General features: G+C 35.3%; 2 protein-coding genes across 2 annotated transcripts in view; both read left to right on the top strand.

Moving 5' to 3' along the window:
- Positions 1 to 18,534, top strand: part of LRMDA (leucine rich melanocyte differentiation associated) — a 977,871-nt gene that overhangs the window by 909,404 nt on the left and 49,933 nt on the right. The window lies entirely within an intron of this gene.
- Positions 9,501 to 13,062, top strand: LOC107518512 (NADH dehydrogenase [ubiquinone] 1 alpha subcomplex subunit 8-like). The gene is given in 2 exon segments (XM_036222002.1): positions 9,501 to 10,627; positions 10,629 to 13,062. Coding segments are annotated over 2 exon segments (687 nt in total). The 5' UTR covers positions 9,501 to 10,427; the 3' UTR covers positions 11,116 to 13,062.

Raw genomic sequence — 18,534 nt, 5'->3', positions numbered from 1 at the left:
CTTACACAAACCACAATAATCAAAACAATATGATATTGGCATAAGAATAGCCATATAGATCAATGGAATAAAATTGAGAGTCTAGAAATAAAGCGTCACATTCACAGTCAATGATTTTCATGAGTTCGTCAAGGCAATTCAGTGGGGGAAATAATAGTCATTTCAATAAATGATGCTGGGGTAACTGGATAGTCACATGAAATAGAATGAAGTTGGACTCCTACAAAGCTCAACTCAAAATGGATCAAAAACCTATATACAAGACCTAAAAGTATAAAACTCATAGAAGAAAACACAGGTGTAAATCCTCATAACCTTTTGTTAGGCAATGATTTTTCCTAGATATGACAACGAAAATATAGGGGACAAAAAAGAAAAATAAATGAATTGGACTTCATTGAATGTAAAAATGTATATTCTTCAAAGAACACCACCAAAAATGTGGAAAGACAACAGACAGAATGGGGTAAGTTTTTTGCAAATCATATATCTGATAAAGAACTTGTATTCAGAAATATAAAGACCACTTAACAACTCAATAATAAAAAGGCAATTATCCCATCTAAAAAATGGACTAAGGATCTGAATAAATATTTGTTCTAAGAAGATATGAAAATGGTCAATAAGCACACAACCAAATGCTCAACACATGAGCCATCAGGGAAATGCAAATCAAAACCTCAGATATACCTCCTCCTGCCCTTTAGAATGACTATGATCAAAAAAAGATAGATAACAGCTGTAGAAAGTATATAGAGGGATTGGAACCTTCACATGCTATTGGGAATATAAATGGCGGAGTTGTTTTGGAAAACAGTCTGATAGTTTATCTAAAGATTAAACATAGGATTACTGTAAGACTTAGCAATTTCACTCCTAGCTATATACCAAGGAGAACTGAAAACACGCACTGAAAAAAAATTGTGCATGAATGTTTTGTAGCATCATTCATAATAGCCCCAAAATGTGGAAATAACTCAAAAGTCCATCAATTGATAGATTGATAAATAAAATATATTATTCATAAAGTAGAATGTTTGGCAAGTAAAAGAAATAAAGTACTGATGTATGCTATAACCTAGATGAACCTTGAAAATAATTATGCTAAGTGAAAGAACCCAATTAAGAAAACACCACAGGTAGTATAAAGTGAATCTGTAGAGGCAGAAAGTAGTTGCCTAAGGCTGAGGGAATTAGAGGGAAGAATGAAGAATGACTACTTATGGTCATGAGACTTCTTTTTGGGTTAATGAAAATGTTCTCTGATTATGGCGATGATCACATAACTGAATATTTTAAAAAACCTTGAATTCAGACTTTAAAATAGTGAATGTTATGCTACGTTTACTATATCTTAATAAAGCTTTTATGAAAAAACTAAAATTAAGTCAGAAAACATTAATTCAATCACATTTTTACATTTTATTCCAATATGACTCTAGATAGTTTTCATATTTGTGGGTATTAGTTTTATCTATAAGACAATAGCTTAAACTAAAAAGTTCTTAAAGGGGTACTTGGCGATATAGGGCAGGGGAAAGGGGCTTAGTTAGGGATTACAGTTACCAAAAAGACTTCTCTCACACCAGCTTCATAAATGTGCAACGTTTGCCCCATGCTTAGAGGAGCTAATGCTTGGTTTAATTCTCTTAAGTTTTGAGCAAAGAGTCCTGCATTTTCATTTTGCACTGGGACTGATGAATTATGTAACTAATTCTGATTTTACAGGTAGTGAGAAGAGACTGGGATCCTTTAACTTCCTACAGTGCACAGGGCTGTCCTAGTGAATAATTGCCCTGTCCAAAATGCCCTTATGGGAAACACTGGTTGCTAAAGAATGGTTGAGCTCTGAAGTGCTACAACTTTTAACTACTAGTGTACTAGAAACTAATCTGAAACTCTCAAGAATAGTATGTGTTCTTCAAAAAAATACTTTGATTTATTTCACATACCTAAAAGAAAAGTGTGGAGTGTCCAAGGCTTTTGGGGGTTTAGTCCCTTATTTTGTTCCCTGAGATTGATAATATACTCTATCTAAACCTTGTATGCTAAGCCCTACTTTTCTTCCATTAACGGGTCTGTTGAAAGTGAGAAAATTATAGCCTCAACTTGTTTTATTTTGGTATTAGGGTATTCCTTAAGAAACTGCCAACTCAGTAACTTCCATGGCAAAAACAATTATGGTTTTCAGAGAATTTCTGCTGAATAATAAAGTTCTAAGCTAATAACTTTATGTACATTATTACATCTATTTTTCCCATCAATTGTTTAGGTTGATTATGATTATCCCAACTTTACAGATGAGGAAACTGAATCTCAGGTTAACAAAGAAAAATTAAAAGAAAATTGTGCGTTTTCTTTTTTTTTAACTTCTCAACTGCCATTAGATGAAATCTGAAATCCATAGGTAGCTCTGTCCTTTGTTGACTTTTCCTCAAATATATTTAGGACTGACTAGGAGAAATAGTGTTTGAATCCATTGATATATAATACTGTTCTACACTTACATTATTATAAAATCATATAGTTGTGTTATTTTTATGTACCAAGGTTTATTACATACCTAGGTTGAGTATCCTCTACATGAGATAAAAAATATTGAATTGGAAAGTGAAAGATTCAATCATTTCTAGAGTCATAGAATATTAGAGATGGAAGAAATCTCAAAGGACTCCTGTGCCAAAACACACCCTTTACAAATGTTGAAACTGAGCTCTAGGTAGGTTTACTATATTACTTATATGCATATAATTGATAAATAATACTAATGACAAAGTCAGGAATATAATTTGTGAATTAAAGTGAATTCTAGATTCATCAGTCTTTCCAAACATTACTTAGCTCTCTTTGGTCAGTTTTATCTTGATGAAATAAAATATTTAATGATTTGACAGAGTTCTTCTTCAATGGAAATAACTTATGTCTGGTTTACATTGCCTGTGAATATCCTATATATGTGAGTTATAGGCTTTTGGGCTTCTTTAACTTAACACAGAGTCGTCCCCTTTAAGAGAATTTCAGCTTACATAGTAGAATCCAGTGAAAAATAATTTATCAATAGGTTCAAAGAACAGGTTACAGACAAGTCGTGTATATTGAGGACCAAGTTTTATCATCAGGGCAGGCATTCAGTGGTAGGAAAAGTGGGATGAATTAAAAGTGGAACATTTAGAAAGGTTAGAGGAGATGTTCTCATTTATACTTCTGGAGCCTTTTAGAATTGAGAAACCCTTATTTGTAGCTTATTGGTCTCAACTTTAGGGATCCATAAAAATATAAAGATGGGCAGTTTCCATTGCAGAAAGGAAATTAAGGAATTTATTTATTTATTTATTTATTTATTTATTTAGGCTTTTTGTGAAAGCTTCTGGTTCCCTGTTTAGGTTTTTATTTCATCTTTTTTTTTCTTTTTTTTTTTTTTCATTCCCATTCTCCTACCCATTTTCCCTTTAGCAACCATTAGGTTGCTCTCTATATCTATGGGTCCATTTCTATTTTGTTTTGTTTATTCACTTGATTTTTTTTAGATTCCACATATACGTGAAATCATATAGTATTTCTCTTTCTCTGACTTATTTCACTTAGCATAACACCTTGTAGGTCTATCCATGTTGTTGCAAATGGCAAGATTTTATTCTTTTTTATTGCTGAATAATATTCCATTATATAGTCATTATCCAATCATCTATGGATGGATTTTTTTTAAGCTTTTTAGTTGGAACAAAAACAGTCTTAATGTAAGTACAATTTTGCCCTACTATTGAGCCTATATCCTTCTAGCTATTCTACCCAAGCCCCATGATTTACTAGATGTTCCATTCCAGCAACTAGTGAGAATATAAACTATCCTCAGTTCAGTATAATGTCTGGGGATTGTTCCCTGTGCCCTTTTTAGGTATTTCTCTTCCCAGACTCAAGTAATTGCTTTATACTCATGCCCTGTTCTGCTAAATATGTGAGGCAGTCTCTGCAATTTTCTGGAGTTCCTTTTATGCAGTTCTTTCGCCTTCAGTAGTATGCCCTTTGAACTTTAGCCACTTTGCCCTTCTTTTGCTCCCAGCTCCACCTCTTCCATTCAGAGAGACTCTGGGCTCCCTCTGAGTCTTCGTTTCCTGTGGTGCAACCTGGAAATTCTTTCCAGGCAGTTAAGTGAGGCCATTCTGGAGATCACATCCTTTATTTTCCCTCCTTTAAGACACACTATCCTATGCTGCCATATATCTAATGATTGAAAATTTTTATTTTATATATTTTTCCAGTGTTTTAGTTATTTCAAGTGGTGATGGATAAATCTGGTCCCTGTTATACTATCTTTGTTGGAATTGAAAGCATCAGAAAACTTTTGACTCAGCATCTCTTTGAAGTTTATTGGCTATCGATTATTATATTTCAAACTCTACTATGTGCATGTAAGCAAAAGAGATATAAGCCAAAACATCTTTTTAAGTAACTTGTTAGTGTTTCCTGAATTTTCTAGTCTAATGCTTCCTTTGGAAGATAGCACCTTTGAGATCTAAATATAGATATTCATCACACCAAGAAGAATCTGCATATCTGGCTAAGAAGTCAACACTTAAAAAGTTCTGGGTGTACTCTGCTAATTATGGAAGTTAGAGCAATGGGCTGGCAGGCATAACAGGGAGAAAGAGGCTTTGATGTAATAGTGACTTGTCTAAGGAGATATACTCTCTATTTTTTAACTGTGTGCTGAGGATAAGGTGGGCATATGGATTTCTTGTTTTCCAAGGCACTGAACTGATTCACTATGTTCAGTAGTGTGGATTATATAGAGAAAATAATTCTTTGCAGGAAAATATATGGAATATAATTACCATAATTGTCTTAGGAGCTTTAAAATTTCTCCTTTTTCTTTACCCAATTTCTTGACATCCCTTTAAGGAGGGGGTGCACATCTATGATCCTAGTCTTTTTCTTTCCTTTAAAACTTTTTTTAAATGTTCAACTTTTCTCCATATATACTTATATATTTTAAGCAAGCAAGTGAAATTCAATGTTGCCTGCAGTCTCTTAGTCCACATGTACATAGGGCTATATTTATGGCTAATATTTATAATAACTCAGAATCATGATCTGGTTTGACATTCCAAACTAATGAAGGAGTCGCCACTTTTTATACCATTGTTTTCTGGTGGGACCTTTAAGAACTAATATGGAAAATTTTGCCTTTCTCAAAGACAGTTTGAGCCCTACCCTGCCCTTCATGCTTGTCTTCCAATTAGCCCACAACTGTAACCCAACAAATCCCTGCTCATTCCATTCCAGTGTAGTGATGTTGAAGGTGTCAGATTGCATTCTCTTCCTCCTACTTCAATCCCATTTTGAAGAAGAGACAGACCAACCAACAAATTTACATTTTGAACTGGCTCCAAATAGTATATTTATAGTTGGAACCAAGTCTTAGTGCTTTCTTAATGAAAACCATGCAGGGAAATAGAGGCAGCTTTTAGACTGACATTGCATTTGAGTTAAAATCTGGCATCTCCACACCATTGACAAGTCTGACAGCTGGAGCAGCAATCACCTCATCACATCTCTCAGTTGTGTCTCTCCTGGTTTTTGGCATCCTTCCTGTCTAAATTTTTATCAGATGAGCACTTTTTTTTGGCAAGTACTTTAAATGCCTTCAACTTGTTTTATCTCTGAACTGTTGCCCCTTGCCCTCAGATGTCATTTCTCACATGTATGACTGGAGGATATTCGGAACAAATTAGTTAAGAATGTAGCTTCATAGAGCAATTCCTTTTGGCCTTCTCTCTTTTCCATTCTCTCCCAGAATATCAGAGCTTCCTCTTGAGAAGACCTTCATGGGCATTTATTAGTTACAGAAAAGCCTGCTTCATGGGCTTGCAAATCAGAATAATTGTTTGTGAATTCTGATTGTGACACGACAGGGCCAGCTCTGCCTGTGCTCAGCCATCAGCATCATTTTCTTTGGCTTTGCTTCATTCACAGTAATCAAGGACTCAGAGTTGTGACCAGCAATGAGCAAGCCTCAAAAGCCTCTCATAAATTCCAGGCAAATACTGCATTTGGAGGCTCAAGATTAACGACAGCCCTCAGCTCCGTGAAGCTGCATTGAGACCTGAGAGAAGGTGGTGTTTACTCTGGGTTCAGCATTTATGCTTCCATAGATAGAGAAGGGTCTACAAGCACAAGTGACATAATGTGGGTCTATACAAGGTACCACCTGCATATGTCCCCTACACACACACCTGGCATGCAAAACTTTATAGAATTTATCTCCAGTCCCTTCCTATAAAAATTCGCAGCTTTTGTCATCCTGGTCAATTATTTGCACCTATAATGATAACACCTGGAGCTCTTCTTACATGATATATTAAGGGCTGAACAAAGATGAATGGCAATAATGCAACCTTTTGAAAGGTGAAAAACTCATTTTAATTGATTATTTAGTAGACAGAAAGACAAATCAAAAGAAATCTATAAAAGCTTAAAAGATAGATATCTCTCCCCAGGGTCACAGTTTGACTTCTTTTTTTAGCATCTTCATCAGGGCTTGCACCTGAAAGAGGTCCTTTTTTATTCCTTGGTCTTCGTCAGTTAGGGAAAAGAGAGATTGTTTGATTCCCAAGAGGATAGGAAAAGACAATTAACAAATAACTAAGTCATTGTTATATAGCTAGCTCTATAACGTATTTATAAGCTTTGCAAGTTAAAGCTTGGAAGGCCATGAGTTCTAGTGAGGAGAAAACAACAATGATGACAGTAATAATACTTGAGATCATTATCACCATTGTCATTATCATCATCTGCCCCATTTTTTAGAGCATTTATTATGTGCCAGATGCTGTCCTATTTTTTTAAAACAGCTTTATTAAGATATAAATCCATACAATAAAATTCACCTATTTAAAGTCTAACAGTATAGTAGTTTTTGGTATATTTACAGAGCTATAATATACAGTTGTACATTATTTAATTTTAGGACATTTTCTTTACCTACAAAAGAAACTATATATATATATATATATATATATATATATATATATATATATGCAGTCACCCTTCATTTCATTATGCCACCCAATCCCTGTCAACTTCTAATCTACTATCTGTCTCTATAGATTTGTCTGTTCTGGACATTTCATATGAATAGAATAAAAAAAAAATGTAGTCTTTTGTGACATTCTTCTTTCACTTAGTATGGTGTTTTTAAGGTTCACACATGTTATAGCATGAATCAGTACTTCAACCCTTTTAATAGCCTAGCAGTATTTCATTGCATAGATATAGTACATTTGTCTACTCATCAGTTGATACATATTTAGGTTTACCATTTTTAGAGTTTTGCTAGCTATTAGGCATTATGCTTTTTTAAAACTTTTTCATTTTTAATTAATTTCACACTCACAAAAAGGTTAAAAATTAGTCCAAAGAATTTTCCCAGATTTCCCAGGTGTTAACATTTTATGTAACCACAGGATAATTATTAAACATTGATATAATACGATTATCTTATCCAAAGACCTTATTCAAATTTCTCCCTTTGTTGTCCTAATATTCTTTTTTTAGTGTGATCCAACTCAGGATTACACATTGCATTTAGCTGTCATGTCTCTTTAGTCCCTTTTATTTTTATTTTTTCATCATTTATTTACTCATTTGAAAATATTTGATACATTACAGTGAGAGGCCAGCACCACAATAATAAATTCCTAGAAACCAAGGCACTGAGAAGATAATAGCTAAAGAAACAGGATTGTAATTAGCCAAGAGAATATAACACTTCTAACTCATGAGTTTGGAAATCAAAAGCAGGATTAGAATCTGTTGTACAGTTTATTTTTTAAATAATATTTTAATTTCTTAATTACAGTTGACATATAATATTATTCTAGTACCAGGTGTACAACACAGTGATTAAACATTTATATAACTTATGAAGTGATCACCCTGATAAATCTAGTACCCATCTGACACAATACATTTTTATTATTATGTTATTGACTATATTCCATATACTGTGCTTTACATCTGCATGACTATTTTGTAACTACCAATTTGTACCTCTAATCCCATCTTCTTCTTCAACCTTCACCCCTCCCATCTGGCAACCATTGAAATGTTCTCTGTGTCTATGAGTTTGTTTCCATTTTGTTGTTCATTTATTTCATTATTTAAAATTCCACATGCAAGTGAAATCATGTGGTATTTGTCTTTCTCTGTCTGACTTATTTCACGTATCATAACACCCTGTAGTTTCGTTTGTGTCATTACAGATGGCAAGATTTCACTCTTTTTTTTAATGGCTATGTAATGTTTTATTATATATGTGTACCATTTCTTTATCCATTCATCTACTCTATTGACGGACACTTACGTTGTTTCCATATCTTGCCTATTGTAAATAAGGATAAATACCCAGAAGTGAAATTTCTGGGTCCCTCTTAATCTCTTGTCATAGCCTTTGTTTTAAAGTCTATTTTGTCCAGTATAAGTATTGCTACACCAATTTTTTTGTTTTGTTTGTTTCAGTTTTCATTAAATATCTTTTTTTATCCCTTTACTTTCAGTCTGTGTGTGTCTTTCAATCTGAAGTGAGTCTTTTGTAAGCAGTACATGTAAGAGTCTTGCTCTCTTATCTATTCATCCATCATATGTCCTTTGACTGGAGCATTAACCCATTTATATTTAAAGTAATTGTTGACTGATAAGGTAGTTATTGACATTTTATTCATATTTTTTATTTTATATGTCTTTTCTTCTTCTTAAAAAACTTCCATTAACATTTCATATAATATTGGATTGGGGGTTATGGACTCCTTTACCTTTCTTTTATTTTAATCTAGGAAGCTCTTTTGTCTGTCCTTTAATCCTCAATGATAGCTTTGCTGGGTAGAGTAATCTTGGTTGTAGGTCCTTGCTTTTCATCACTTTGAATATTTCATTCCAATACCTTCTGGCTGGCAAAGTTTCTGTTGAGGAATCAGCTGACAGTTTTATGCGTGCTCTCTTGTAGGTAATTAACTGCTTCTTTCTTGCTGCTTTTAAGATTCTCTTTTTGTCTTTAACCTTTGGCATTTTGATTATGATGTGCCTTGGTGTGGGCCTCTTTGGGTTTATCTTGTTTGGAACCCTCTGTGATTCCTGGGGTTGTATGTCTATTTTCTTCTCCAGTTTGGGGACGTTTTCCATCCTTATTTCTTCAAATGTGTTTTCAATTCTTTGGTCTCTCTATTCTTCTTGTACCCCTATGATGTTGGAGTATGTTAATATGCTTGCTGTTGTCTCAGAGGCCTCTTAAACTAAGCTTATTTTTTCGGTGGTGGGGGGGGATTTTTTTTTTTTTTTTTGCTGTCATGATTAGTTTTCTGCTACCTTATCTTATAAAGCATTGATTCAGTCCTCTGCTTCATCTAATCTCTGTTGATTCCCTCTAAAGTATTCTACATTTCAATTATTGAATTTTTCATTTTTGACTGTTTTTTTTTTTTATGTTTTCTATCTCCATTTTTATGCTTCATATCTTGGTTGAAGTTCTCACTGAGATTATTAAACATCCATCTAATCAGCTAAATACATGTTTCTATTTCTATGTATTAGGTGGAGCCATTATGTCTTCCAGTCTTGGTAGAGGGGCCTTATATATCAGGTGTCCTGTTGGTCCCAGTGACACAGTCTCCCTGGTCACCTGAGCCAGGTGTTCCAGGTATGTCCCTTGTGTAGGTTGTGTGTGCCCTCCTGATTGCTATTGGCATGTTAATGGGAGAAATTGACCTTCAGGCTGATCGGTTGTGAGAATTGGCCATGACTACAGTGGAGGAGCTGTTATGCAGGGTCTGACCCTACTGAGCAAAGGTTGCTTTTGCAGGGCTCTGATGTCTGCCAAATCTGCCATCTGGGTGTGTTTGTGGAGGTGGTTGTGTGGTACTCTGATGTGCTCTGAAGCTGGTCACCAGGTGTGTTGATTCTGGGACCTCTTTGGGGAGGTAGCTCTGGGGAAGGCCAAGGTCAGCTACTGCCTGTGCCTGCTCGAGGCCACTTGGTATGAATTATAAAGTGATATGCAGATGGTTGCAACTTGTGCTGGGCTTGGAGGTGCCTGGGAGAGGCTAACTATAAACTGAGACTAGCTGCCTCTAATGTGGGTTTGGGCTGCTTAGCAAGAGGTACAGGGCATACGGAGGCCAGATACTGCTTTTTGGGCGATTATGAACCTTTGCGAGATTTTAGGAAAGTCCACAGCTTGACCCAAGAAAGATCATTTGTATGGAAAAGCCACAGGAAGTGCCTCGGGTGTGTTTACAAGTTAGGATGTGTGGAATCTCAGGGACTCACCAGGGCGGGGCTAACAGTGTTAGCTAGGTTAATAGAGACTTTGCTAGGTTAATAAAGATCCACCTGCGTTTGCAGGCTGGGAAGTGAGGGGGTTCAAGAAAGGAACAATGGCTTCTGCTATCACTTCTGTCTGGGAGAAAGCTGTCCCTCCAACACTGAAGGCAGGCAATTCATTTCCTCTCTGGATGTCCCTTGTACCTTTTGAACTGCTTCCTCCGTGCTGGATCATAGACCGAGTAACTCCCACTCTGGAGGATCTGAAAGTGCAGGAGGTGAAAGTCAGTTCTGCTGTGCTAAAGCTGTGGCCCATCACTATGTGATAAACCCAACAAGGAGTTCATGCTCTGCCGCTGGGAAGAGAAGGACCCATGGCGCAATATTGAGGAAGGCAAACTGGTCAACAAGTGCGCTCTGGACTTCTTTGGGCAGATAAATTATCACTGTGCAGAGCCTTTTACAGAATATTGGACCTACATCGGTTATTCTGGCCTGCAGCTATTTTGTCGCTGTCGCAAACAGCAGGCAAAGTTTGTTGAGTATGGGCTGGATAAGCTGGGCTGGGTGCGACCTGACCTGGGAGAGCTGTCCAAGGTCACCAAAGTGAAAACAGATCGACCTTTGCCAGACAATCCCTATCATTCAGGATCAAAACCGGAGCCCAACCCCAAGATCGAAGGAGATCTGAAGCCTGCCAAGCATGGCAGCCACCTTTTTTTCTGGACCATATACAGCTGGGTCCACGGCCCAAACTCAGTCACACACCCAGAAAAAAAACTGATGAAAACTCACACGTGATTTGCATCCACTGATAAAGAGTTCTTTTTGGGATCACAAACATTAACAAAAAAGTTAATTTATGTGACTTGGCAGTTATTCTATACCATTTCCTCGACATTGAAAATTTTAAAGGAAAAAAAAAGTAAGTCCGTATGGGGGCTCTTTAAGAGGAATGCCTGGGACTTTACTGGCCCTTCATCTCACCCAACCACAATTTCTGCTGATTTTCACAGCCAGAAGTTGTGGGAATTTTTCTTCAGGGCACTGGAATTCTGGGCCGAAGAGCACACATGTGGGGCTATGACCCCTCACTACTCAGGGCAACCTTCAGATTTTCAATATCCCTGCTTATTTTTAACTATTACATGTGGGTGTGTGACCAACCCATTTCACATTTTGATCTCTCCTCCCAGTCTCTGTGTTTATCCACAGTTATAGGACTTCTGTTTGGCTAGGGTTCCAGCAGTTCTCAGTGATGGTTGTTCTATAGTTCAGTTGTAATTTGAGGTTGTCATGGGTGGAAGCGAGTACAGCATTTACATACCCCACCACCTTGACCTGAAGCCTTTCCTTAGTCACTTTCCTTAGTTCCTCATTCTTTTTTTTTTTTTTTTGGTCTTTTTTAAGACTTTGACACTTTTTTTTTCTAAGAGTACTGACTAGTTATTTTATAGACTGTTCCTTAATTTGGATTGCCTGGATATTTCTTTAGAGTATTGACTGTCAGGATGTTCAACTATAAAGTTGCTATTTTTCCATAGTATATAATAAATATATTGTAGGAAGATACTTTGAGGTTATGTGGGTACTCTGTTTCTCATCATAGTCTAGTTAACAATTTTATAATTCATTTTTGGTTCTTGTTTACAATAGTTATTACCATGTTGGCCAAATGGTGATTTTTCTACTTACCTCATTCCTTCCACATTTATTATTGAAATTCTACTGACAGAAAGAGTGCACTCCTGCTCTCCCATTAATTAATTTCATTATGGTCTCATGGATCCCTATTTTATTCTATGGGCTATAAACCATTACTATCTTTAAATATTTTATATATTGAATTCTTTAAGGTTTTCCAATTGAAGACCCTTTCATTCAACTCTTGTATATTTTTCTTACATTCTCCATTGTTTATTGTGCTCTTCCTTATTTTCTATTTGAGGCTATCTTATACTTTTCTTGCTCTAGCCCTGGAGTCAGTCGTTTATCCAAGGAAACTTGATAACTTTTAAAGGACAAAGATATTTAGAAGCCATGATCTAGACACTGTCATAAGAACTAATATTTATTTCCTCACTGTGAGTTAGGTATAATTGAGGGCCCTATTTTTTTAATGAAAGAACAGAAGTTTCACGTAAATAATATATCTGATGTTACACAGCTGTAGAAGGTGGGGCTGCTATTTGAACCCAGTGTCTTAATGCTAATGTCCATACTTCAGTTTAATTTTACACCACGATTGGAAAATTTTTCCAGTATCACTGAACCTTCTTATCCTTTTCTTCAAAATTAATCTAATTCTATTTACCTCTAATGGTTGATGTGGTGACTAAATGCAAAGACACATGGGAAATTGTCTAGCACAGTATTTGTTCCATAGGGTGCGCTTAGCTACTAGTTGAATCTGAGTTATGTTATTCTGTCACAAGTATTTATATGCACCTACTTTGTTCTCAGCACTGAGAACATAGAAAATATGCTAGTTAAAAAAAGTTAAAAGATATGGTCCCTAACCTGTAGGAACTTGTAACAGAGAAGATGAAACTATAATGCATGAAATTTCAAGTGAATGTTACAAATGCTAGGTCTTTTTTTTTTTTTGGATGTGTGGTCTAAGATTTTGGAAAATGTAGAACTCAGTGTTGGACAGAGGAGGAGGTATTTTAATTGAGCCTTCAAAGATGAAGAGATTTAATTGTCATAGAAGAACATTGAAAACTAGGAGAATGGAATACAGAGTATGGCTCATTTGTAAATTAGAAATGATTACAGGGATAGGGGACAAAATTTACCTTCCACATGTAAATCAGTTCTTATGCAAGCAAAGTGTCTTCCATGGGAAGGTGGCGTGGCATTCATCCTACCCAATATTTAAGAAGCATGGACACTTCTACGCTAGGTCTCCTAGCCTGTTGACCTGATCAATTTTGCAACACATACCACTGACAGCAATTGTGGAATATATTATGATGGGGACAGGTGATCTTAGTGATAATTAACATTTCAATGTATTTATTTACATTTGCTGGGACTTCTAATACTTAGTATGACAGCCTATTCTGGGTTTAGAAAACTGGTTTGCTGCTTTGGTGAAATATTTTTGAATACTTATCTTGGAACTCAATGAACATAAACCTGTGTTTTCTTTGGTCTAGAAAATAACTTCTACATGATATACATAGAGATGCTTTAATAGTTTACAATCTATAAATTGTATATTCTGCTAGAAACTTAATTTTGAGGGTGGATAATTAATAGATTTTCTTGAATGCTCTGTGTCTCCTTTGGACCTCCCGAAATTGTTTACCAAATCTTGTTTGTTGAAATATATGCATTTCTTCTAGGGATATTATTTATAGTTTTTATCAGATTCTCGAAAAGTTCCCAGAACTTCAAATATTTAAATGTTACTATCCTAGATCTATGCTATCCAAGATAGCAGACACTGCCATATATGCTTATTTACATTTAAATTCATTAAAATTAAACTCGAGTCCTCATTTGTGCACTTCAACTGCTCAATAGCCTCATGTGGCTAGTGCATATGATATTGTATAGTACAAACTTAACCCTTGGTTTTCACCATTGCAGAAAATTCTATTAGGCAGAGCTGAAGTTTACTGGTTCTCAAATTTTAGCATGCATTAGAATCACTAAGATGGTTTTCTGAGCATGCTGAGCCCCACATTTAGAGAATCTGGTTCAGTAAGGATGAGAGTTAATAAAGAGTAAGTATGAGTAAGTATGACTAGAGTTAAGTAAGTAGAGTAACTAAGACTGAGAATCTGAATTTCTAACAGATTTCCAGGTGATACTGATGTTGTTAACTTAGAAACCACCCTTTGAGGAACCCTGAGGTGGGTGAGATTGGCTGGGTTGGTCAGAGGGTTGGAGTGGGGCATGGAACAGAGAGAGAAACACCTACCATAAATCTTAAATGACTTTGAACTTATTGACAATCATGTCATGGGTCTGACCAAGGCCTTTGGGTGTATCCGTATTCTATATCCATTCAGGAATCTTTGTATGTGCCTTATAATCAATTTTGATATGCCAGGTATAAACTAAGGATATATACAATTTGGAATCTTTCCTTCTAAAGCTTATCTTCAGGAGAAAAGTGTTTTAAAGTGGCTTCAATCTTTTTTTTTCTTTATTTTTTGCATTTCCATGTCAATTTTATTGATTGATTGATTGACTGATTGATTGATTGATTGATTGATTGATTTTTTAAATCCTTGCACTGTTTTTTAACATTTTTTTCCCCCTTCTTCCCTCCCATTCCCTTCTGGTAACCACTAGTCCATTGTCCATGTCCGTGAGGCTCTGTTTGTCCTATTCATTTGTTGCTTTTAGGTTTATATCCCACATTCAAGTGATATCATGTGATTTTCAACCTTTTCTGTCTGGCTTATTTCGCTTAGCATGATTATCTCAAGGTCTATCAATGTTCTCACAAAAGGCAGAATTTCATCTCTTCTTATGGCTGAGTAATATTCCATTGTATATATGTACCACAGATTCTTTAGCCAATTATCTACCATAGAACACTTTGGTTGCTTCCATGTCCTGGCCACTGTGAATAATGCTGCTATGAACATCAGTGTGCAAATATCTTTTCGGATATAAGTTTTCAAGTCTTTGGGATAAATACCCAGTAGAGGGATTGCCAGATCATATAGTAGGTCAATTCATAGTTTTTTGAGGAACCTTCATACTGTTTTCCATAGTGGTTTTACCAATTTGCAGTCCCACCAGCAGTGTATGAGGGTTCCTATTTCTCCACATGCTCTCCAACATTTGTTATTACTTGTCCTGTTGATTATAGCCATTCTAACAGATGTGAGATGGTATCTCATTGTGGTTTTGATTTGTATTTCCCTAATACCTAGAGGTGTTGAGCATCTTTTCAAAGATTTGTTGGCCATTTTTGTATGTCCTGTAGGGTCCTCTGCCCATTTTTTGATTGGATTGTTTGTTGTTGTTGTTGTTGTTGTTGTTGTTGTTGTTATTGAGTTGTATTAGTTCTTTGTATATTTTGGATATTAGACCCTTATCGGAGGCATTGCTTGCAAATATATTTTCCCATTCGAATGATTCTCTCTTTACCTTGTTGACAAATTTCTTTTGCTGAGCAGAAGCTTTTTAGTTTGATGTAGTCCCATTCATTTATTTTTGCTTTTACTTCTCTTGCTTTGAGGTCAAATTCATAAAATCCTCTTTAAGCCCAAGGCCCTTGGGCTCTTATATTCAGGTCCTTAATCCATTTTGAGTTAATTTTGGTGTGCGGTGATAGATAATAGTCTAGTTTCATTCTTTTGCAGGGGGCTTTCCAGTTTTCCCAGCACCACTTTTTCTTCTGTGTATTTTAAGCATTTTTGTCAAAAATTATTTGCCCACTTTTCTGGACTCTCATCCACTGGTCCATGTGTCTCTCTTTCTGCCCATTCCATGCTGTTTTGATTACTGTCGCTTTGTAGTATAATGTGAAGTTGGGCTGAATGATGCCTCCTGCTTCATTCTTTTTTCTCAGAATGCCTTTGGCAATTCAGGGTCTTTTGTGCTTCCATACAATTCTGATGATTTTTTGTTCTATTTCTTTAAAAAATGCCAATGAGATTTTGATGGGGGTTGCATTAATTCTGTATAATGCTTTAATAAGGTAATTTTAACTGTGTTGATTCTTTCAATCCAAGAACATGGAATATCTTTCCATTTCTTTGTATCTTCTTCTATTTCTTTTAATAGGATCTTATTGTTTTCATTATATAGGTCCTTCACATGTTTCATTAGATTTATTCCTAGGTATTTTATTATTTTTTTGTTGCAATTGCAAAAAGAATTATTTTTTCCACTTTTTCTGACACTTTGTTATTAGAATATAGGAATGCTATGGATTTTTTAATATTGATTTTGTTTCCAGAGACTTTACTATATTTGCTTATTGTTTCTAGCAGTGTTCTTGTGGAGTCTTTAGGATTTTCTATATAGAGAATCATGTCACCCACAAATAGTGATAGTTTGACTTCTTCGTTTTCTCTTTGGATGCCTTTTATATCTTTCTCTTGCCTGATCACCTTCACTAGGACCTCCAATGTTGTATTGAATAACAGTGGTGATAGTGTACAGTCTTGCCTTAGAGGGAAGATTTTTAGTTTTTCGCCATTAAGTATAATGTTGGCTGAGGGTTTCTCTTATATGGCCTTTATTATGTTAAGGTACTTTTCTTCTATACCAATTTTGTTAAGTGTTTTGATCATAAATAGGTGCTGTATCTTGTTGAAGGCTTTTTCTGCATCTATTGATATGATCATATGACTCTTATTTTTTAATTTGTTTATGTGGTGTATCAAATTAATTGATTTACATATGTTGAACCATCCCTGTGACCCTGGGATGAAACCCACTTAATTGTGGTGTATCATCTTTTTAATATGTTGCTGTATTTGGTTAACTAATATCTTATTTAGGATTTTTGCATCTGTGTTCATGAGAGATATTGGTCTGTAATTTTCTTTTTTGTGTGTTATCCATACCAGGTTTTGGTATCAGGGTGGCATTGGCCTCATAAAATGAGTTGGGAAGTATTGCTTCCTCTTCGATTTTTTGGAAGAGATTGAGGAGAATAGGTATTAAATCTTCTTTGAATGTTTGGTAGAATTCACTGGTGAAGCCATATGGTCCTAGGCTTTTACTTTTTGGTAGGTTTTTGATGATTGTTTCAATTTCCATACTGCTGATTAGTCTATTTAGATTTTCCAGTTCTTGATTCAGTCTAGGAAGGTCATATCTTTCTAAATACTTGTCCATTTTCTAAATACTTGTCTATTTCTTCTAGGTTATTGAATTTGGTGTTACATACTTTTTCATAGTATTCTTGTATGATCCTTTGTATTTCTGTGCTGTTAGTCATATTTTGGCCTCTTTCATCCCTGATTTTATTTGTGTTCTTTCTCTTTTTTCTTTAGTGAGTATAGCCAGGAGTTTGTCAATTTTATTAACCTTCTCAAAGAACCAACTCTTTGTTGCATTTATTTTTTCTTTGTTGCTGTTGTTGTTGTTTGTTTTTGATTTCATTTATTTCTACTCTAATTTTGATGATTTGTTTTCTTCTGCTAACTTTAGGCTTCATTTGTTCTTCCTTCTCTAGTTTTTTTTTTTCTTTTTTTAAGAAGAAGCATTAGGTTGTGTATTTAGGCTTGTTCTTGTTTTTGAAGGTAGGCCTGTAATGATATGAACTTTCCTCTTATGACTGCTTTTGCCATGTCTCCAAAGTTTTGATATGTTGTACTATCATTATCATTCATTTTTATGTATCTCTTGATCTCTCTTTTTACCCAGTTATTCTTCAGTAGTATGCTTTTTAATCTCCATTTATTTCTGGTTATTTCCACTTTCTTTTTAAAGTTGATCTCTAATTTCAAAGCATTATGATCAGAGAATATGGTTGGTATGATTTCAACCCTCTTCTATTCATTAAGGCTGTATCTGTGTCCCAGTATGTGGTCAGTCCTTGAGAATATTCTATTTGCACTAGAGAAGAATGTATAAAAAGCTCTTTGGGGATGGAAGGCTCTGTAGATATCAATTATGTCCAGTTGGTCTAATGCATCATTTAAGGATGCTATTTCCTTATTAATTTTCTGTTTGGGTGATCTGTCAATATCTGACAATGAGGTATTTAGTTCCCCTACTATGATTGTGTTTTGGTCTGCTTCTTCCTTTAGTCTGTTAGTAATTATTTTACATATTTCATGGATTGAGAGCATAGATATTAATAAGTGTTATGTCTTCTTGGTGCATGATTCCCTTTATCATTATGAAATGTCCATGAGTATCTTTCTTTACCTTGTTGATTTTGCAGTCTATTTTGCCAGATATTAGTACTGCTACTCCCACTTTTCTCTGAATATCATTTGCTTGGAATATCATTTTCCAGTCTTTCGCTTTGAGTCTATATTTGTCTTTGGAACTGAGATGTGTCTCCTGGAGGCAGCATATGGTTGGGTTTTGTTTTTTTTTTTTGATTCAGTCTGTGACTCTGTGCCTTTTTATTGGTGAGTTCAGTCCATTTACATTTAGGATGATTATTGAAATATGGGATCTTCTTATAGCCATTTTATCTTTTGCTTTTTGGTAGGTTGGTGTTTCCATTGCTTCCTTGTCCTTGTGCTTCTGTTTTCTTTATTTTGGTTGGTTTTTGTGGGTTTTCTC

The sequence above is a fragment of the Rousettus aegyptiacus genome, unplaced genomic scaffold (assembly GCF_014176215.1).
Source record: "Rousettus aegyptiacus isolate mRouAeg1 unplaced genomic scaffold, mRouAeg1.p scaffold_m13_p_6, whole genome shotgun sequence".
In the NCBI taxonomy this organism is placed as follows: Eukaryota; Metazoa; Chordata; class Mammalia; order Chiroptera; family Pteropodidae; genus Rousettus; species Rousettus aegyptiacus.
This window is presented reverse-complemented; position numbering and strand designations above follow the sequence as displayed.